Raw genomic sequence first — 24130 nt, 5'->3', positions numbered from 1 at the left:
TGGGCAAAAAATTGGAATCTTGGGGGTAGGGTGGGATGGGGGTAAGGGGAGATGGAGAGAGAAAAGTGTGAAGGAGAGGATGAGGGGAACTTGGGGAAACGGGATGATTGGGGATATAGGAAGTTTGGATAGGGGAGCAGGGAAACTCATATCTTAGTTAAGGGAACCACCTAAGGTTTGGCAAGAGACTTGAACTTGGGGTGGCTACCAGATGCCCAGGGCAGTGTCCCTAGTTAGTTCCTTGGGCACCTGAGGATAGGGAACCTGAAATGAACCTATCCTATAGCCATACTGATGAATATCTTGCATATCACCATAGAACCTTCATCTAGTGATGGATGGAGATAGATACAGAGACCCACACTGGAGCACCGGAATGAGCTCCCAAGGTCCTAATGAGGAGCAGAAGGAGGGAGAACATGTACAACGAAGTCAGGACCACGAGGGGTGCACCCACCCACTGAGACAGTGGGGCCGATCTATTGGGAGCTCACCAAGGCCAACTGGACTGTGACTGAAAAAGCATGGGATAAAACCGGACCCTCTGAACATGGCGGACAATGAGAGCTGACAAGAGGCCAAGGACAATGGCAAGGGTTTTTGATCCTACTTCAGTTTCTGGCTTTGTGGGAGCCTAGACAGTTTGGATGTTCACCTTCCTAGATCTGGATGGAGGGGGCAGGACTTTGGACTTTCCACAGGGCAGGGAACCCTGACTGCTCCTGGGACTGGAGAGGGAGGAGAAGACGAGTGGGGGGAGGGGGAGAGGGGCTGGAGGAGAGGGAGGGAAATGGGAGGCGGGGAGGAGGCGGAAAATTTTTTTTTCAATTAAAATAAAACATGGGATCTCATTATAAAAAAAATATGTGTGCAGGCACACATATATATTTCAAAAATACTGCATAAATAAGTAATAAGACAAACCCCTGGACTTTGCCGAGTGCACACTTCTAGGGGTCGCAGCATGGGCTGCAAGATGCTTTGCTTTGCACAGAGTGTTCACTGTTGCTGTTTCAGAGAAAGGTTCTTTCAATGACTATGAACATGGTTTTGTGGTTTGAGACAAAGACTCTGCTATTGGATAAACCTATCAGAGATTCTCATTCGTCACTGTTGGATAATATATTCCTTTTGATTTTGAAATGAAAACACCAGCACTTTACTTTTGAGAGACAGAGTCAATGGAAGCTTACAAAATATGGGACAAAATGATGCTTAATGAAATTTAAGTGGGATAGAGCATTAAGCAAACAGGCATGGGGTGCCCTGAAATTCACAGTCACTGCCTTGAGGATAGAAAGGAAAGACTCAAAGACTCTCTTTATAAAGTAAGAATTAGCAGGTATTATAAATATTTGTAGTAAGGAAATTGATAAGAATTCTAAAGTTATGAACTAAATCAAGAGGGAAAAAATTAAATGAATATTTCAGATTTTGTACCCATTTGGAAAATATGCTATTGGACAAAGAAAATTGTGCATCTAATTTTGGGAAGTCCATGCTATGCTATACTATTCCACTAGACGGTGAGATAAGTATAATTCCCCCATGGCACGAGGAAAGACAAGAGTTTCCTTCATGCACAAAGTGTCCTTTCTATAAAATAGCTTGTTCAAGATGGTTAATATCAGTTTTAGATGATTAATACAAAGCATGATGTAATAAGAGGCCTTTTAAGATAGAAATAGGGAAGCAAGAGTGGAAATGGAAATGTTTATTTTTTTGCTGGGGTCTTTAGCATCTTTTTTGAACAAAACACACACACACACACACCCAGCTCACAGAATAACCTCCTGACTGTGTGTCGCTGATCTGTGATGATGGAGCTCAGAACACCTTCCTGACTGTGTGTTTCTGGTCTGCAATGATGGAGCTCAAACAACCTCCTGACTGTGTGTCTCTGGTCTGCAGTGATGGAGCTCAGAACACCCTCTTGACTGTGTGTCACTGGTCTGTAATGATGGAGCTCAGAACACCTTCCTGACTGTGTGTTTCTGATCTGTGATGACCAAGGTCAGAACAACCTCCTGACTGTGTTTCGCTGATCTGTGATGATGGAGCTCAGAACACCCCCCCCCCCCGATTGTGTGTACTGATCTGTGATGACTGAACTCAGAACACCTTCCTGACTGTGTGTCTCTGGTCTGCAATGATGGGGTTCAGAACAACCTCCTGACTGTGTGTCACTGATCTGTGATGATAGAGCTCAGAACACCCTCCTGACTGTGTGTACTGATCTGGGATGACCGAACTCAGAGGGACCACGTTGATTTTGTGTCACTTTAATCTGTGACTATGGTCCTGAATTCTGAATAACAAGGAGAAAGAGAGTTGAATGCAAGCATTGACCACTTGGATATTTTATCACAAATCATGAGCAAATTTACTGTCCAGCATTTGTGTATGTGTGTGTGTGTGTGGTCAAGGAATAAACTATGTGACCCCTATTACACACTATTCTGCTACTATCTTAATTTACTGGCATTATGAGGTTTTTTTCCCCACACTAGACAAATATTTCAGAGAGGGCTTGGGGAATCTTTTTATATTATTTCTTCCCTATATAGGTTTGGCTAAAAACCCTGGAAAACTGAAAAATACATGTATTGTACCAAAATGTTTACATTTTATCTTGAAGAAATTGGAATGCTTGCTAGCATTTCCGCTCAGTCTCATAACAATAGTATACAAAATTGGCTGTTGCTTTGTGGCTCTTTGTTCTATACTGAAGAAAATTCCTCCTGAGAAGAAAGCTCAGCTGACTTGGGAGCTCATAAAACTCACAAGCCAGAGAAAGTGCCACGCCATTGTCTTGTGAACATACAGAGAGTAAGCAATTCCTGAAGAATAGGAAAACTCAGTGAAGCTTCCCCAGTGTTAGTGAGGGAACACTGGCTGTTGTGAGTCATTACCCATGGTGGGTTGGGCTTTTTTGATCTGCCTGAGCTACAAATTCTCCTACACACAAATTCTGCCCATATGGTTGTGGAAACAACCTATATATAATCACTGATTCCATAAGCTGAATTTAAACAGAATCACTTCTTTTCCCTGATCTTGTCCTGTCTTACTGGAGTAAATTGGAAAAGATTCCCTGGGAAACATGATGTTCCAGCACTATATAGCACATGTAAATTATTTGCACTAACAACACTTTGGTTATTATGTCAATCCTATCCATCCCTACTGATTTTCCTCCTGCTACTTATGAGATAAACAAAATTAATGGCTAAGTCAGTGTTCTACTGTTGTGAAGAGATACCAAATCCATGGCAACTCTTATAAAGGAGAATATTTAATTGGAATTTGATAATAGCTTCAGAGGAATAGTTCATTGTCATCATGGTGGAGAGCATGGCTGCTTGAAGGCAGGCATGGTGCTGGAGAAGTAGCTGAGAGTTCTACATCTAGAACCAAAAGCAGCAGGAAGAGAGAAAGTGAAACTTTTGAAATCCAAAAACCCATCCCCAGTGACACACTTCCTCTATGAGCCCATGGAAGGCATTCTTATTCGAACCATTACATTCTACTAATTGGACCCCACAAGCTAGTAGCCATGTCTTAATGCAAAAACACACTCAGTACAACTTCAAAAGTCTCCATAGCCTGCTTTAGTGTCAACACTGCTCAAAAGTCCAGTTTGTCCTGACGGTATTGGGAGCTGCGTGTGTAACACAGTATACCCTTTTGTCCAATAAGGTTACTTGCAAATATTCATTGCTTTGCAATGAGTCATTAGTCTGGTTTAAGGCCTCTGGTTTCTGGTACTCTATCATCACTGGATCCTCAATGAAACTCCTTTCAAATATTCTGTGGCCACCACAAGTCATAGAGATCCAGAGGCATCAAGATCTGGAGGTTATCATTCCATAGGACCAGTCCCTTTATGAGCCACAGCAAGTGCTAGATGGGGTAGATGTTAGTGTGCACCAACCCCAGGCCTGGCTGTGGGCATGGACGGTAGTTAAGCTTGTCAGTCCAGGCCACTGGGAGACCCTACTCAGGGAAGGGGTGGAGCCAGCTCCTCTACGTCCATGCCATCAGGATTAGTTCTCTCTTACCCAGAGCCAGTACAAATGAAGAGGTCTTGAAGAGGCAGGAAAGATGGAAGAGAAAAGAGTCTCTTAGTTTTTTGATTTGTTTTTTTTGTTGTTGTTGTTGTTGTTTTTCTTTTGAATTTTTTCATTTGCATATTTTGTTTGATTTTTTCAAGATTTTCTTTTGGGTAAATGCTACAGGGGTGAGGGGAGGATGCAAAGATGTTAGAGGGAGGTCGCTTGTTCTTCCCAGGCACTCGGGTAGCTTAGACCCAAAATAATTACACAGAAACTGTATTAATTAAATTACTGCTTAGCCCATTAGCTCTAGCTTATTATTGGCTAAATTACATCTTAATTTAGTCCATTTCTATTAATCTGTGCATCACCATGAGGTTGTGGCCTACCAGCAAAATTTCAGCATGTCAGGATCAGGCAGTGGATCCATGGCTTCTCCCTGACTCCACCTTCCTCTTCTCAAGCTATAGGCCAAACCAGTTTTCTTTATTCATTAACCAATAAAATCAATGCATAGACCATGGAGAGACTGAGAGATGAGTAGAATTGGGTTGAATGATGTAAAATTCCCAAAGATTCAATTAAGAAATTATGTTAAAAAATAAAACATAACAAAAACAACAAATAAACAAACAAAACTAAAATTTCAAGTATCTTCTGAGATTTAAGACATTCTTAATTGTAACTCCTTGTAAAATCAAAATAAAAATTCAGATTGCATATTTCCAACATACACTGGCACAGAAAGTGAATTATCACTCTAAAAGGGAAGAAAGAGAGTATAGCGAAGAAATACTGGACTAAAACAAGACTGAAAAACAGCTGAGCTGGCCAAACTCCAAACTCTGTGTCTCCATGTCTGATGGCAAAATTCATTTCAGATTACTAGCTCCTTCCAGCTCTTTTGACTACAATACAACACACTTCTTTCTCTTGGGCTGGTTCCACTCCCTGTTAGCAGCTTTCCTTGGCAAGTCTCCCAAGGCTCTTGCATCTTCAATATCTTGGAGTTTCCAACAAAATCCAGGCTTCCCTTTCATAGCTTAACAAAATGGCCTTTCTGAACCCCTATGTATCGTCATCACTGACACATACCTGGCCTCAGTAGCTTTCCTTAGTTTCTATATCCCCAGTCTTGTATCCTTGACTCTAAAGCTAGATAGAACCATGAAGCCCCCCCTTTCAAATACATTTTCATCAGCTTTCTCTTTTCTATGGTTTCCTCTACTACCTATGTCTTTCTTTAATCCCTGTTCACTTTTCTTTAATTTCTTCTCACAAGTTGGAAGTTTAACGGAGTGGGGTCCTGCCCCGAAGTTACCACTCCTTTTATTCTATTTAGCATCAGGTTTTTCTTTAAACTTTTTATCTTCTTGAGCACTGGACTTATCTCATTACATTCCCTTATACTCCCTATCTCCTCCAAGTATACATTTTACATTTTTACTTGCTCAGCTTGCTCCAGTCAATCTCTTTTGACAAAGTTATTCATCCAAAACTCTTCAATTTAGCCTCAGACAGATTTTTAGGACCAAGGGAGAAAGCCAAAATATCACAAGGATGCTCTCTAGGCCACTTACTAGTATTTTCCTCTGCAGCATCTTGAACGGGCCCATCATTGTCTACATTGCTCCCAGCATCACTCTCTTCCATGCTCCCACCAATATGGCTCATTAAGCCCCCCTCCAAAACAAATTCAACTGCTTTCTTAATCCAGAGTCCTAAAGTCCACGTTCTGCAACAAGAAGCATGGTCAGACTATTACAAGAATACCCAGCTTCCTAGTACCAACTGAAGTTTCAAAACCCCCAGCCAGGCCCAGTGCCTAGCTCTTTCTTTCCATAGCCTATAGAACTGGGTGTAACTCCCAGCTACTTCTCCAGGAACATATCTGCCTGAATGTTGCCATGCTTCCTACCAACGTGATAATGGAGTAAACCTCTGCAATTCTCAACTAAATGCTCTTTTTTTTTTAAATATATATGAGTTGCTTTGGTCGTGGTGTCTTTTTACAGCAATAGAATAGCAATTTAGACAGTGGGGGTAACCATAGAACTGCATTCTGTAGTCCTAGAAAGAAACAAGTCAAAATTTAGAAATCATTTGGGCAAAATCATAGAGTTTAAGATTCCCCCAGAGATCCCACGGTGAATCTGTCCCTTTCCTCTTCCAAGGGGTGAGTTTCCTCCAGAGCTTCCCAAGGTGACGTGCCCCTTGCCTCTTTTGTACTGTTGGCAGTCCTTGGCTCTAGTTGAAGTTTTTCTGTGTTCCAAACTCCCAGTCTCTCTTGCTTCCTCTTCATATTGCCTTTACCCTATGCATGAGTCAAATCTCTCTCACTCCTCTCTCACACTCTCTCTCCTGCCCTGTTCATTTTTTGTGTGTGTATGTGCAGGGGTGTTCAGTTGGCTACACATGGCTTACTTGTGTAGGTCAGGAAACAACTCTTTAGAGGGGTGCTTCCCTTTCAACGTTTGGGTCCACAGATAGAACTCAAATCAAGCATAAAGGTCCTTTTATCTACAGTTATCTCACAGGCCTTCTGTTTCCTTATCTAAAGACATTTGTGAGTGATTTAAATCACTCTCAGTGTCATCCAGGATAATTCATCATCTTAAAACTTAATTATTACATGAATAAATATGTTTAAAGCTAACTGTGGCATATGGTTTTGGCACTTGTTTCAGGCAAATGTGTGCATTATTAAGGCAGTTTTGATTGAACAGTGTATAATTGGTAACATAATTGTTAATATGTAGAAATCCATGCAATCTCATTTTACATTAATTAGGAAAGAAAAAGGAAGAGATCAATGGTAGCTGTCTTTATAACTGTACAATTTTACCCTCAAAAAAACTTTGTGACTGGCATTAGTGTCTGTTTAAACATTTAATTGCTGAAACTGAAATAGATAGAGTATAAACTATTAGGATGGCAGATGGTGAGAAATGTTGCATAGATTGATGATACATGTAGAAAGGTAGATAGATGGACAGATAGACCAATGATAAGTAGATAGAACTACTATGTCTTCCTATTCCTAAGTTCAGGCCTTGTTCTCCTTCCAAATACTGATAATTCACAATATCTTGAAGAAGGAACATAGAGTTTATAATTTTAAGTAATTATTTAAAAATGCTCAACTATGTTCATAGCAGCATTGTTTGTAATAGCCAAAACCTGGAAACAACCTAGATGTCCTTCAATGGAAGAATGGATGAAGAAAGTATGGAATATATACATATTAGAGTACTACTCAGCAGTAAAAAACAATGACTTCTTGAATTTTGCATACAAATGGACGGAAATTGAAAACACTATCCTGAGTGAGGTAAGCCAGACCCAAAAAGAGGAACATGGGATGTACTCACTCATATTTGGTTTCTAGCCATAAATAAAGGACATTGAGACTATAATTCGTGATTCTAGAGAAGCTAAATAAGAAGGTGAACCCAAAGAAAAACATATAAGCATCCCCCTGAATATTAACCTTCATCAGGCGATGAAAGAAGACAGAGACAGAGACCAACATTGGAGCACTGGACTGAAGTCTCACGATCCAAAGGAGGAGCAGAAGGAGAGTGAGCACGAGCAAGGAACTCAGGACTGCGAGGGGTGCACCCACACACTGAGGCAATGGGGATGTTCTATCCGGAACTCACCAAGGCCAGCTGGCCGGGGACTGAAAAAGCATGGGACAAAACCGGTCTCGCTGAACATAATGGACAATGAGGACTACTGAGAACTGAAGAACAATGGCAATGGGTTCTTGATCCTATTGCACGTAATGGCTTTGTGGGAGCCCAGGTAGTTTGGATGCTCACCTTAATAGACCTGGATGGAGGTGGGTGGTCCTTGGACCTCCCACAGGGCAGAGAAACCTGCTTGCTCTTTGGGCTGAGGAGGAAGGAAGACTTGATTGGGGGAGAGGGAGGGAATGGAAGGTGGTGGCGGGGAAGAGGCCGAAATCTTTAATAATTAAATAAATAAATTAATTAAAAATAAAAAAAACAAAAAAAACAACAAAAAAAATTTCCAATATTGTATACTAACTGGAGATAAATCAAAAACCTGTACATATTTTTAAAAATTAATATTTTAGTGCCATAAATGTATGTTTAATGATAGAATTATAAAAGTAGCTTGGTTGATGACCTTGATAACTACAGACGGTCTATCTTTCTAAGACTCGTACTAAGGACATGGCAGGAAACCTTGACAGTTGTTTTATAAAAATACAAGGAAACAGAAACATTTCTTGAATATTCAGAAATGCTCCAGGTAAATCAAAAAACAATTTAAAGTAAGCCAGGCAACTGCTCTTACACCTATGGTCACTTCAGTGGATTCTCACTGAGATTGTTTGCACTCAGGAGTCACCCACTGAGTTACATATGGTCGTTTCTATAAAGTAAATGTCTAAAATTACTGGCTCTGACAGCTGAAACTTAAAGAATCATCAGGATCTTAAAATCCAAATTCCTTTTACTAGTGAAATTCGCAGGTGAAAGTAACTACATCACTAATGTTGGCAAAATTCTTTCCTGACTTGGAGATGTGGCTTAGCAGACAATGTATTCTTTTCCTAGCACCCACATTGAGTGGCTTACTCCAGTTTCAAGGCATCTGAAACCTTCTTCTGGCCTCCATGGACACCTTTACTTATGTCACACAGACGCAAACACACACACATATACTCACTAACACATGCACATATACCCATACACACATACCACATACACACACAGCACACACATATACAGACACACTCACACATGCACACAAACATCAATACACGCGTACCACATGCTCACATGCCCATATACAAACAAGACACACAGACACACCCACACACAGAGACACAAACACACCCACCTACCCACCCGACACACAAACATGCACACACACCCACACATGCACATATACCCATACATATATATCAAATGTTCACACATGCACACATAACACACAAGACACACTCAGACATGTATACAAACATCCATACATGTATACAACATGCTCACATGCACACATACACACCAGACACATATACAAACACATACACACCACACACACACTCACACATACAAATAAAAATAAATCTTTAAAGGAATTCTCTTTTTTTGAATCTCAACCCACATCAAGCTTTTTTGTCTTGTTTTTACTTTTTTGTTTCTTTTCCTTTTTCTTTTTATTCATTTTTATTGAGCTTTACATTTTTCTTTGCTCCCCTCCTTGCCTCTTCCCTCCTCTTCTACCTTCTCCCAAGGTCCCCATGCTCCCAATTTACTCAGGAGATCTTGTCTTTTTCTACTTCCCATGTAGATTAAATCTATTTATGTCTCTCTTAGGGTCCTCATTATTGTCTAGGTTCTTTGGGATTGTGATTTGTGGGCTCGTTTTCTTTCCTTTATGTTTAAAAACCACTTATGTATGAGTACATGTGATAATTGTCTTTCTGGGTCTGGGTTACCTCAATCAAAATGGGAGCGGGAACAGATCATGCTCCTTTTTTAAAAAAAAAAAAAAATCTTTCCCTGTTTATTTTTTCCTTCCCTCTCTTCCCTCCCTTATTTCTAGTGTTTTTATTTTTTGCTTTTTCAATGAAGTAAATCAGTAACTGATGTAAGATCTGACTTTCTTTGCTAAAGAAAAACAAACTTGGAGTACATTTTAGCAGCACTGATTAACATGCACTTTGCTGATCATTCATGATTTTGAGCTACTCTATATATTCATGATTTTGAGTTACTCTATATATGAAATGTATTTTATTATTTATTTACTTGTATGTGCTTGTGTAAGTAACATACATAAACATGGAAAATGTGAAAAGAAATAATCTTCATAATTCCATAGTTTCATTTTTATGTGATATTGAAATTTGCCCATTCTACTCAAATTGTGAAAAATACATACTACTTAAGGCATATTTATTTATTCATTTATAGCTTTATTTTTATTTTATTAAAACAAGCTATCTTCTTTATTTTACATGTCAATCCCAGTTCCCACTCCCTCCCCTTCTCTCATTTCCTCCCCCATCCCACCCCCATCCACTCCTCAGAGAGGGCAAGGCTCACTGCTTTCAGGAAGGTCCAAAACCCTTCCTACTGTATCTATACTGAGCAAGGTATCCATCCAAAGAGAACAAGTTCCCAAAAAGCCAGTACAAGCAGTAGGGATAAATACTGATGCCACTACCAGTGGCCCCACAATCTGCCTCAACCATACAACTGTCATCCACATTCAGAGGGACTAATTTTGTTCTCTGCTGTTTTTTTCCCTGTTAGGCTGGAGTTGATGAACTCCCATTAGCTCAGGTAGACTGTTTCAGTGGGCGACCCCATCACGGTCTTGACTTCTTTGTTCATGAATTATTTATTTTTACTCAATAAGCATTGATCAAAAGTTTCACAAGGTCAAGAAAATGCATGAGGGATATAATACTGAAAAGTTAGTCTTTATTCTTGTAATTTAAAAAATAATCAATTCTTATTGTTAACATAACTGCACTACACACTTACTATATATTAACAGGCAGATTTTACGTACCATGCCCTTTACTACTGAAAAGAGCAGAGTGCGAACGACAAGTAGATTAGTGTCTATGTAATCCAATCCAGACACATTAAATGCTAGGAAGAGTCGAAGCGTAAGATGTGAAGATTTCCGTTATGAATTAATTTTATGAGGCTACAAATGGTCTTAAAAGGGAGGTTCATGGATTTTTATTTAGGTATAGTACAGAGGAATTATTTTTATGACACTGAAATAATGACCATTATTTGGGGGACTCTGGTTTCCACTTTGGTTGCTCTAAGTAATATTTTTATATTTAGAATTTTTAGCGTTTTCCTCTAATGTTTTACACATGGGGTTCATTCATCTGCTCTCTCATGCGAGAAGCACTCCTTTTAGTTTTCTAGGTTTTCTGCAATGGAATTTCTCATAAATATCCTTTTCTTAAATCTCTAATAATTTGTAACTCCTCAACTCTCCTGTGTTCAGTTCATGTGTTTGAGTGACAACTAAGTAAGGTTTTACTAAGAGGCAGAAACCATGACAAGCTGACACCCAAAGCTATGTGGGCCCATAGAGCAGTGATGATGCTGATTCTGGGGTTCATAGAGCTGGGGAGATGGAAAACAAGGGTCATGGAGTAACGAACCCAGGAAGACTGAAATGAAAGCAATTCTCTATTTCTCTCAAGACACAGACGTGGAGGGGATTGTTTGTCTTGTGTTATGTCAGAAGATGCTTTCTGCCACCATTGATGTGGAGATGATAAACACATTAAAGATAAAACAGGAAGATTGTAGACTCCTAACATATTTAGAATGAGGAGGAAGTCTAGATGAAGGAGCAACTCTGGGAGAGTCACAGTACTTCAGTATATTTGGCTTGCCTTGGGTTTCACAAATTATTAAACTGTGATCTACACGCTATGGTCTGGAGCTTACCATAGGAAAGAATTTGGAAATCAGGAGGTAATAGAAATGTCAGTGTGTTCCAAGATATATTTTCTTTTATCGCTCTGGTATCTTATCTTCTTCTCTAGTAAACCCTTCTTTCTCAAGGGAAATATATCTGATTTCAGTTGAATAAAGCCTACACAACCTAAGGACAGAAGTATGAAGACATGACTAACTAAACTTCCTGTTTCCCTGGCTGTAATGATTGCTGTAGGCATGCCAGTAATTTAGAATCTTCTCTGGCAATTTCTGTTAAAACAAGCCAAAAAATTATCCTCATTCCGTGTTGCTATGATAGAATGTGTGTGAAGTGAATGTCTGGGACTTCCGTTTAGTTTGTAGAGAAACTATGAGGATATCTATGATGTCTGTGAGTACAGGATAGAGGCCAAGTATACTTTGGTATTTTTATTTGTCAAGTTTTGATTGTTTAAGCTATTACTAAGAAAATTCTTATGCAATTCTTAAGCATACAGATTAATGAGTTAATCACCTCAAAATCTAATAATGATGAGAATGCAATTGCTTACTATTGTTGGGGTTTAAACAAGTTTCAAGTGTCTAATGTGTATTGTTTTCACATATTCTAAAATGCCAACAATTCAAAGTAGATAAATGGTAGAATGACTTTAACAAATGACATAAAACCAAAATTCACATTTTCTTTTTTATGAAGAATTACAGGCATAATGCTCCATCAAGTAAGAAAAAATGGTGCCGATATGGCTGTGAACATGGATGAACTCCCAATTTGACTGATTCTAAATTTCCACAAATGTAAGTAGCTCACCAGTATTTTCAATAATAATTTACATAGTGGAATTAGTTGCTCACAACCTGAAATGAGGGTGTGTGTAAGCAGGCCGCCAGCTCCCCTGAGAGAACGAATATCTCTACAATCAGTGAGTATTACCTCTGAAATGCCAAGTCAAAATTCCTTTGCTGAATAGAAAGTTCTTTGCTATAGTTATATATGATAAAGGCCATTTTCATATTTATTTTTCTGTGTATTACACTTTGGCCATTTCAATCACATTAGCTTTACTGTAAAGCCTCTTATAAGAGACACTTCCAGCCTTGATTCAGAAAGCAAAACGTATTCTTTGCTAGTTAGCTTGCTTGAAATTGCACCCAGAAACAACAAACCATCAAAATTAACCCCTTCGTTCACATAAATATGTAACTAACAATCCTTTTCACTATAAAAAATAAAGCATTGTTTTTTGTGGTTGGTGAACATCCCAAAGTTTGAATTCTTTATTCCTTTCCAAAGACATTTAGCCTTACACTCAATATTTCTGATCCTTGCCTATTAAAAGTTGTGAAGATACTTTTGGAAATACACCAGAGACCAAAACTACTAGAATGATTTGAAAACTACCCAAATCATATTCACATCCACTTGGAAACTCAGAATGCCAACTTTGACAGCTAGGAGTTTTGCATATGCAATCACAACAAGACAACATCATAACAGAGTAGAGTGGGTACTAAAGCTCAGAAATGCAGTTTTATACATAAAGGAGATAGTATATAATGCCTTTAGACATGGAAGAGAGTCCCCATGGAGCCACAGGCATGAACTGGAGTGGTACTCCTCTAGGTCAGGCAGTGGTGCTACCTTAAGACTAGGAGGAAACTGGAAAAGATCATGTCCCAAACCTTCAAACACACCTGAGCTACACTGATTTGATTTCTGACATCTTGCTTCCAGATCCCTGAGGCAGCTAAGTAGTTCTGCCATGCTGAGCTGCCTGGACATTGGCACTGTCCCCAGTAGCTCTAGGGACTCAAGAGGATGATTCATAGTATGTCGTAAAGGCTCTGCCAGAGTTATAATAACGGGCTGGTCAAAAGTCATCCCAAGAATGGCAAGTCACCAGAAATAAGATTAGAACATTGCTAGAAAATATTACCAAAATATCCCAAGTGCATCTTGGGCTCAGGGTGTATGTGAGGCAAAACTTAGCACCTGTTCATCTATGGGCAGTGCAGGAATCCATTAAGAATAGTGACCCGAAGCACTCCATTACATTATGAAATACCGTATCCCCGCCACAGCACTGTGTTCACTGAGGCAAGAGGACGGAATGATTACCTTAGAGAGATTTACAGCCACATATTTTCAGAGTTGAACTGAAGTGGGTTTTCTTTTTAATTTACTAGAGTTTGCTCTACAACAATGTTCATTGACATTTAGTTCTTTTGTTGTTTACTTCATTTATAGACTGCTTTTTAAAAACTTAAAACTGCTTGTTCATAAAGTAAATATCCACATGTATCATTTCTTATCATTTTAGAGCAGTTAGAAACATCAGATGATAATCTTTAACAGGGGCTTCTGCATGCAGAGAATGATAAATTAAAAATCAGGTTTAATATTCAAACCTAGAAGTAGTTTCCAATCATCTTGAAAAATAAAAATCAATGGAATAAAGTCTTTTCTACTTCCTAAGCACATTGCAGCTGTGAGATAGTAATTCTTCGCAACACTTTGTTCTCCATTATTATATTACTGCAGCTCAGCTGAGCACTCAAATTCTCCAAACTTCTGGTTAAAAGTCTACGTGCATTTTCTTTGTGTATTCTTTGATTAGTGTATAATTTTCCTGTAACGTGAAAATTACCTCATTCTGTAGGTCACGAATCATTTTGCTCTTTCTTTCCACTTCAGTCTTCAAGAAATTAATCTGAAAAAAATAGAAGAGTATGCATATACATTCTCAATATATTACTATGTTTTTTTACTTTATATTATTTTGAGGTATCCTGAAATTATTACAGTTTTAATATAAACGTTCAAAAAGAAAAGATCAAAGTTTTCATTAACCAAAACCTTAATTTTTTAGATCTTTATTCTTTATTTTATATATATGTACATATATATATATATACAGTTCATTACATTAAAGCTTGTGTAAGTTTTCAAAGGCATAATCTTATATTAGTGAAATGTATTCATGTTCTTTTTAATACCAGCTAATCTACATTTGTTTTCAACTAATTATGGAACTGATTAAATTAGGGCTACTGATATCAAAAACTTAATCAAGGTGGTAAAGATCACAGTAACTGATATAACTCCAAATATAGTGAATTAAATAATTTTGGTTCTTTTGAAGAGAAGCAGAAGGCCAGCATTCAGTTCCACCGTCTACATCCATCTTTTCATGGCAGCTTCCATTATGACTATTTCCCAGGTAGCATGCATGAGAAATCCATAACCCAGTAAAAGATACTCGAGATTTTAACTCTAAACTACAGAAGCATCTATTGTCTTTTCTGTGATGTTTCAGCTAAGGCACCTAGAGAGAACCAGCTGTTCTGTAGCTCACGTGGGTAGAAGGTGTTATTGACATCATTTTGGGTATGGAAAGTCAAATGACGTGTTCAGATGATTATCAAGAAGAGAATAACAGGTTTCAGAGAGATGGAACGAAGCTAGTATATGCAGGTATCTGAGTCACATAGGTAGAGAGGTATAAGAATGATTCCAGATGGAGTCACTGTTGTCTTAGAGAGCTGAAACAGCTGTATTACTTTCTAGAAGACTCTAGCACGTGACGCCTGATCTTTGCTTTCCATAAAGGGCTGCTGGAGCCTTATGTTACCTGTAAGCACCCTGTCCTTAGAGAACCCATGAACAAAATAGCTTCATCTGTCACTGAAAACTCAAGCCAAATCATTTGATAGTGATGGCATATATAAAACAGAAAATGCTTAAGAACTACCAGGTCTATTGTTTCGATCATTAATTCTTGAGGCAAATTTAAACTATGGGGATGCTTATATCAAGGAAATACCACTAATCACAATCACTGTCCCATTACATGGGGGAATTCAAGACCTTTGGTAATGCAAAATAACTACCTGTAATGGCAAGATGCTATTTAAAATTTATATATCTGCAGAACCAGGGAATGCTTTCTGATAGACAAATTTCATAGCTAGTTCTATACATAAGTATTTTATTGGTATCAAAATCTTTAAATTGTGAAATAGTTGAAGCACTCTTAGTTTCGTACATAATCTATTCTGATGCCAAACCTTTATATATTGATAGATTCAGTATGTTTGCATTGCTAATATTCACATTTATTAGGAATATACTGAAATAGATTTCACTATCAGGCCTGTAATTCTTTAAATACGCCACACAGCCATATGAGAATATGAAACTCAAATATATTCAGAATATTTTAAAATATTAGCATTTTGAGATCAATGGCTTAGAATCCCAGCAGGATATAACTTCCCTGCAGAAATAAGTATTCCTGGTATTGACTTCAATAATGGTTTTCAGAGACAAGAATACCAAGTATGTGCTGTGGATGAAGCATGGAAGAAAGGAACGTCTTTATGCTTGAGGAGGCTAGAAGCTTTGAGGCAAGTCTTGCTTTAGAATTACGTCTCATCCAGGACAAGTTGAGCTATAAAAGTTAACAGGAGTCATGAAATGCTTCCAAACACCACTAATATCTTTAATTATCATCGTCACACCTGCTAGCCTGTTATCCCTGCTGTCTGCCAGGCTTTGACAAGGCGGACCCAAAGCTGAATGATTTCCTACTGCAATATCCATGCAGAGACAAAAACAAATCTTTCTGTCTTCATTAAAAGTGTGTTGAAACATGATCATTTCAAGGGGCATCGACTGTTCACATAATACAAATTTTTAGAAATATATTCTTTTTCACATTTTATGACTTAATAAACAGGTTTGTTATTGTATTTCACAGAATTTTATTTTGGACCTGTAAAATACTTTACTTATTGTAACTTTTTAAAGAAGAATTGTACAATCTTTCATTTGGATAAAATGGTCACAATTCAAAATTCAATCAAGGTCACCATAAAAGTATCTTTCCTTTAAATATGAAATGGTATAACGATATTTGTAGACTCAAATCCAACCTCCCATCAGAACAAGAGCAAGGCAATTATAAAAACCTCCCTTCCTTGCACAACTTTAATTACTGTAGAAGTATTAGAAGGCAAAATAATTAGTGATTGATTTGCAACAGTAGACTTGTCCAGCACACATATGCATTCAATGTTTAGCATAGGGTTTTAATGTAGAAAGAAAAATCCCAAGCTGTTTTGTTCGAGCCTCATCAATCTACTCTTACAATGTCTTCCCAAATGAATAAAAGGTAAAACTTCACTTGCTTAAAAGATTAAAAGTTTGCATTGCATGTTTGTCTCAGATTTTCTTTATTGGCCTGTTTATGAACACCGGGACTTTTGCATGGGCTTCTTTGACAGGCTTTCAGGGAACACAAGAGTGAGGAAAACTCTTTGACATAAGGATTTTATTTTCTTAGCATGCTTTCTGGGCTGGCTAATCTTCATTTCCAGCTTGATTAGATTTAGATAATGCAGGGGAAACACTCATAAACCTATCTGTAAAGGAGTTAACAGAGAAGTTTTATTTAGAAGGCAAGAGGCAACCTGAAGGTGAGTTGCACCACCCCAGGGGTTAGATGACTAAAGAAGAAATAAGACACAAATAACTGAGAACTACTTAAAGAAATATTCAACTCCTTAGTCTTAGTCTTCAGGGAAATGAAAATCAAAATTACTTTGAGATTTTTTTCTTATACCAGTCAGAATGGCCAAGACAAAAAAAAAAAAATGACAGCTAATGACGGCAAGGTGTGGAGTAAGAGACATGCATTGCTGGGGGAGTGTAAACTTGTACACCCATTATGGCAATCAGTACAGTGGTGACTCAAGAAGATGGGAACTGACCTACCTCAAGGCTGAGCAATATCACTTTTGGGAACATACCCAAAGGACTCTGCATCCTGCTACAGAAACAATTGCTCACCATTGTTCATTTCTGCTCTATTCATAATAGCTGGAAATTAGAAACAGCCTAGATGTCCCTCAGTGGAAGAATTGATGAGAAAAATGTGGTACCCTTATACAATAGACTATTACTTAGCTGATAAAAAATGATATCATAAAATACTCAGATAAATGAATGGAGCTGGAAAAAAAATAATTTTGAGTAAAACAACCTAGATCCCAAATGACAATAGGGTATACACTCACTTATACGTGAATGCCAGCTGTTAAGTTGATAAGCAGGCTCTAATTCACATAACTACAGGTTAGGTATAGAGTTAGGAACTGGTGTGTCAGGGGTAGAGGAAGTTTGTACTATCTTAGGAAAGGCAGATAGAATAGATAGTTATGGATGGATGTTGTGGGTGTGGGCGCTGGAACAGGAGGAAGAGCAAGGAGGTCAGTAAAGGAAAGAACTTGTTGAGGCCAGCAAATACTAAGGATCATTTGAGTGGTCATATGGAAACCTAGTCCAGCAGAAGCTTTATAAAACACATGTGAAGGTGATCTAAATGGAATGGCCAAGTAATGGGGTCATGGGGAAAAGAAACCCCAACTAAACATCTCTCATCACCAAATAAAGCCTCCAGTTCCAGGAGTGGGTCACATCTAATCTAAGTCTTGGTCAAAGAGAACCCATAGGCCTATTGCTGAAGAAAACGCCTACACAAATCATTAAATATGGAGAAGTCGAACTGTTGCCTGTATAAACCATTCATTCCTACTGAACAGTGTTCATGATTCTCAAAGTTACTCTGCACACTTCCAAATGAGAAAGGTAAACATTAATCCAATAATACCTTAGATAAACAATGGTGTCCTCCTTGCAAGATGTGCTAGCGCAGTAGTGGCACAAAGCTTTTGGGAGTCACCAACCAATACCTGATTAAATTTAAAGTTCACTTCATGAAATGGAACCTATGCCTGACGCTGCTCGTGCAGTCAAGTACCTGAGACTAGACAGGCCAGAGACCTTAAGGGAAAACAAAATACTGCCGTTCTGCTGAAGTGATGTGAGAGTACAGTGACTTCTAACAGTTTCTGATCTCCTCAGTTAACGGTCATCCTTAACCATCAGCAGAGAAGGGTTTTACTACAGTAGATGCAAATAAACACAGAGACCCCACTGCTGGACAAGCTGTGGAGAGACCATCCTAAATTGGATGTCTCCATCAATTCCCCTCTTTCAGGGCTCAAGGAAACCCATGGAGAAGGCAGAAAGGATGAAGGACACCAAGAAACTAAATGACAGCAGGATGGTGCAAATACGAAGCCACAGAGACTGTGGTAGTGTGCTCAGGATTTGCACAGGTCTGGGCCAGATGGGTTCCCATGATGAGAAGGGAAGTGGACATAAGACCACATCGTTATCCCAGGAGCTATCTCCAAATGATAACTATTAATAAATGGAAAAATTAGTTTTCTCCAACTGAGTCTCACTGCATATACAAACCACTCTTAAGGCCAAGGCCCAATGCCTACCAGTAGATGATCAACACAAAATGAACTCAGTGGCACTTTTAGAGGTTCTTTACCCATAATGTTTTGTCAGGGCTCTTTGTTGTTTTCTTGGTTTTAAGCATACAGGTCTTCAGTATATACATACATACATACATACATACATACATACATACATACATACATACATACACTCACACACACACACGCACACACACACACACATATATTATGTTTTTGGTTTTCTGCTTTTTTGTTTTTACTTTGTGTCTTTATGAAATTTCTGCTTGTGCAAAATATGTGCTTGCCTATGTGTTGATATTTTTTCTTGAACTTTATAGTTCTTTCGTTTGTTTTTGTGTTTCTGTCCTATTCTGCCTAGTTTGTTTTTATTTATCTAGTTTTATTTTTATTATGTTTCTGGATATCTCTTTGTATTCTACTGGGAGAGAGAAAGAAAAGGGCATATATAGATTTGGGTGGGTGGGGAAGTGGGAAGGACATGGGACCAGTTGGGAGAGGAGAACCATAATATACTGTATTAAAAAATACCATTTTCAATGAAAATAAAAAGAAGCCAAGCAGACAAACTGAGAATCAGGAAAGATATCTCTGTGTTTGCTGAGTGCTGATACACTGTGACCAGGTTCATCATGACCTCAAGGTTCCCTCAACTCTAAGTGCCATAATGGATGGACTTTATCGACTGTTTATCATCATCTTTTTCTTATTTATTTATTATATTCAGCTCTACATTTTTCTCTGCTCCCCTCATTGCCTCTCCCCTCCCCTTCAACCCTCTCCCAAGGTCCCCATGCTCCCAATTTACTCAGAAGATCTTGTCTTTTTCTACTTCCCATATAGATTAGATCTATGTACATCTCTCTTGGGGTCCTCTTCTTTATTTAAAGTGCTTTTAATTAGATATATTGAAACATCAACAAGAAAAGTTCTCAGTGTCAAGACTGGTGGACATACGTAGTAACTCTTTTCTTGGAAGGAAACTCCAAGAGGCTTTCCATGGTCTCTACTGACTCATATTCCCAGCAAAGTGCACAAGTATCTTTATGATACAAAGAAATGAGCAGCTGTCTGGAGAAGCCAAGGCCCAGTTTAAGCACTTCATTCTCCTTTATTGGTCTAAGATTACAAATTTATTTCAATATTATACTTCTTTGACATGATATCACTGCAGAATAGTCTATACTAAGATATAATGCTAAGAGAGACATACAGAGATCTAATCTACATGGAAAATACAAAAGGACAAGATCTCCTGAGTAAATTGGGAGCATGAGGGACCTTGAGAGAGGGTTGAAGGGGAAGGAAGAGGCAGGGAAGGGACCAGAGAAAAATGTAGTGCTCAATAAAAAAATCAATAAAAATTTTAAAATAATATAATGCTTTCAATTTGGCATGTTTTTTATTGCTACTTTTTTCTTTTATTGAAGATATGTTTTCACACAAAATTTTCTGATTATGGTTTCCCCTCTGGTAAGATTTGTTGAAAAAGGCAGGAGGATCACAAGTTTTTTTGTTTTTTAATTAGATAAGTTTGGCTAGGGAATTTTCTTTTTCACTGTCATTTATGTGATTTTTTTGTAGATTGTTGAAGGTTTTTATAAGCATTTTTGGTAGAGATCTCATTGGATCTGTAGTTCTTATTGGGCAGTTGGAAAGTTTTCATACCATGGAGTCTACCTCCATGAACATGGGAGACATTCCAGTGTGTGTGTGTGTTTGTGTGTGTGTGTGTGTGTGTGTGTGGTGGTGGTGGCGTAAGTGGTGTGTGTGTGGTGTGTATGTGTTAGTATGTGGTGTGTATATGTTGTGTATGTGGTGTGTATATGTTATGTTTGTGGTGTGTGTGGTATGGATGTGTTACGTATGTGATGTGTGTGTGAGGTGTATGTGGTGTATGTGGTTTGTGTGGTGTATGTGATATACGGGTATGATGTGTATGTGGTATGTGTATGTGTAGTGTGTGTGTGAGGTGTGTGTGGTGTGTGTGTGGTGTGGTGTGTGATATGTGTGTGTGGTGTGTATATGGTGTATATGTGGTGTGTGTGTGGTATGGGTGCATGCAGTATGTTTCTGATGTGTATATTGTATGTGTGGTGTGTGTCTGCAGTGTGTGTATATGGTATCTGTGTGGTGTGTGTGTGTGGTGTGTGATGTATATGTAGTGTGTGTATGGTATATATGATGTGTGTTTGTGTTGTGTATGTGTGGGGTCCTCTCTGTGTGTTGCTTGTATTGGTTAATGAATAAAGAAACTGCCTTGGCCTGATAGGGCAGAACTTAGGTAGGCAGAGAAGACAGAACTGAATTATGAGAAGAAGAAAGCAGAGTCAGAGAGATGCCATGGATCCGCTGGTGACAGACGCTGGGAATTTTACCTGGTAAGAAACACACAGATTAATAGAAATGGACTAAATTAAGATGTGAGAGTTAGCCAATAAGAAACTAGAACTAATGGACCAAGCAGTGATTTAATTAATACAGTTTCTGTGTGGTTGTTTCAGGGCTAAGCTAGCCGGGCAGCCAAGATGAACAAGTAGCTCTTCCTTGCAACATGTGTGTATGGAGTATGAATGCAGTGTATGTGTCTGGTTTGTGTGTTCTGTTTGTATGTGTGTACATGTGTGGTATGTGTGTATGTGGTATATGTGGTTGTGTGGTGTGTACTCCTTTTTTTTTTTTTTTTTTTTTTGGTTTTTTCGAGACAGGGTTTCTCTGTGGTTTTGGAGCCTGTCCTGGAACTAGCTCTTGTAGACCAGGCTGGTCTCGAACTCACAGAGATCCTCCTGCCTCTGCCTCCCAAGTGCTGGGAGGTGTGTACTTCTTTAATTACCAAAGTAATGCTATTATAATAGGTGTATTTCCTCTATTCTGTTAAATGTATTCCTGTTAATCTGTAGCCATTGTAAAGCACATTGAACCGGTATCTATATTAGCTAGTTCACTATCAGGACCTGAGAACACTATTGACATTTATGAGTTTTGTACCCTTAAGCACTGAGGAAGTCAATCGTGATTTAAAAGACCTTTTTGGTAAAGTTTTTTGGGTTTTGATATATTTGATTATAGCATCTGCAGAAGTGATGATCTGAATTTCACTTTTCCAATTTGGATGTCTAAAAGTCATGACAAATTAGCATTTTTTTTTTGCTCTAAGGGTCATAAAGGTTTCAAACTTTCAATATTTACTATAATATTAGCTTTTGAGTCTGTAAGGGATCTGTGCATTAAGATATTGACCTTTGTTTCCTAATTCATTCATTTTTTTTCATGAAGTGATTGCATTTTATCAAGTGTCTTTTGTGCATCTGTTGATCATGTATTCTTTATCTTCATATTATTGATACAGAATGCTTCCATTATTAATACAAATATTTGAACCATCATTGAATTCTGTTATGAATTCACTTCTCCATCATAAGTAATCTTTTTATAACTGATTTAACAAGTTTGATATCATTTCGTTTAATGTAACTGCAACAATGTTCGTGAAGATAATTGCTTGCCATTTGCTCTTGGTGCCATTTTGTGGCCTTACCAGGCACATTTGTAAAAATTCCATTGTCATTATTTATTTACTTTTTAAAATAACTTTATTGGAGATGTCTCAGATATTTGTAACAGTTTACACTATCAATGGTATTTTAACAATATTTGGTCACTTGCCTTGCTCTTACTTATAGATTGATGGGTTTGAAGCTGTGTGTGTGTGTGAAGTTTTACTGCTTAGGGCAGAGCAGAGTGGATAATTTCAGTTTTTCCTGGGGTTTTCAAAGCCATTGCTAGTAACACCTTTGTTCTGTAAAGATTTTTTCTTAGAAAACATTAGTATCTTGGCAGCTGTTTTCCTTAAATGTTATTTTGTGTTCCTTTTCCTAAGTTGTTCATGATGTAAAAGTTTCAATTTTCAAATTTAGCATCTTTATATATATTTTCTAATATTTTAAATTTTATTATGTCCCATTTTAAGATTTTGTGTTAATATAGTTAAACTATTTCAATTCATTGTTATTTCTAATATGTCAGGAGTTTTTTTACTTTGGAAGCTTGCTTGCTTTTCTTCTTGTATTTAGTAGTGTTCTAGTTCTGCTGTTATGTGTGTGGGACTAACACAACTCACGTAGATATTTGATCATCCCCTGTCCCAGGATGTTCCAAGTAGTCCATTCCCATGAAAGTTTTGTCACATAAAGAGTTCCCACTATGAAAATCCAATGTCTGCACCGAACGTTACTGAATTATACTTGCTGTTATCCCCACCATTTTCCTTTCATCTCCTTCTTAGTTCTTTGCAGGGAAGATCAAAGAAAACGAAAAGAGTCCTTTCCTTTCCACACCTGGACTCACCTCAGGAGAGGCTTTCTTTGAAGTTGGTCACTTGGAATCTTTGCTTTATTCTATGAGCTGATCTCTTTGTAATGCATACATTTTATGGCTTTTGCTGTCACGTTGGGTGATGTGACGAATATTTTAGCTTCAGTTCAGGAATGAAGCAAATCATATGGTACTTCTTCACATCATCCCACTGCCTTAGAACTAGCAATATTAAAAAATGATGACAGCTTAGGTTGAGAATTGCTTTTCTTCATTATAATCTTCCAACACATATAATGCATAAAGGACATATGTTTTATTTTGGAATATAATTCTTTGTTTCCCAACACACAACCATTCTGAAACAGCACCATGTGTCTACATACACTTTTGTATATGTGCATACTTCTAAATATTGGCACACATGTGACTTTAAAAATATTTAAAACAATTATATTAAATAACAATGATAGTGTATCTGTAGGTAAGAAAATACAAAGCATTATTACCAAAATTGAGTTGTCTTGCAATTACTAAATAGAATGAAGTCTCGGGTGTTTAGTCAGACTGGTGATACAGCTCACGTCTGTGACAGGAACCTTAGTGATTCTGAACTTCAGATCAATCTCACACAGCTCATTGTCAACCTGTAGGAAGAGCTGCTGGAGACCCATGATAGTGTTCTGATTATGTAACTAAATGGTTTTGATTAGCAATGACTTAGCATAGAAACGTAGAATATCCCTAATGATTCAGAGCAGACTACATTATGTGAGTCTCTCCTTGTCAGACATTAATCCTATGTCATCATTGATAATGTTTACTGTGATATTAGTGGGTGGTAGTGGCAATGATAGCCTACAATTTTGAAGTTAGTTACAATTCATCTTCCCTTCTGCTTAGTACCTTGTGTGCAAAGAATCATAATCACTAATGAAGAGCTTTGTAAGTAGTCAA

General features: G+C 38.0%; 1 protein-coding gene across 2 annotated transcripts in view; it reads right to left on the bottom strand.

Annotated features, from left to right (window-relative positions):
• LOC130865307 (leucine zipper protein 2) overlaps window positions 1-24130 on the bottom strand; it is a 391653-nt gene that overhangs the window by 158546 nt on the left and 208977 nt on the right. For both annotated transcript variants that reach the window (XM_057756310.1, XM_057756311.1), the window contains exon 5: window positions 14158-14220. In XM_057756310.1, coding sequence (XP_057612293.1) covers window positions 14158-14220 — 63 coding nt within the window. The remainder of the gene's footprint in view (window positions 1-14157; window positions 14221-24130) is intronic.

This window comes from Chionomys nivalis, chromosome 23 (genome assembly GCF_950005125.1).
Source record: "Chionomys nivalis chromosome 23, mChiNiv1.1, whole genome shotgun sequence".
Lineage (NCBI taxonomy): Eukaryota > Metazoa > Chordata > Mammalia > Rodentia > Cricetidae > Chionomys > Chionomys nivalis.
Note: the sequence above shows the minus strand (reverse complement) of the source record. Positions and strands in the feature narration are given on the sequence as shown.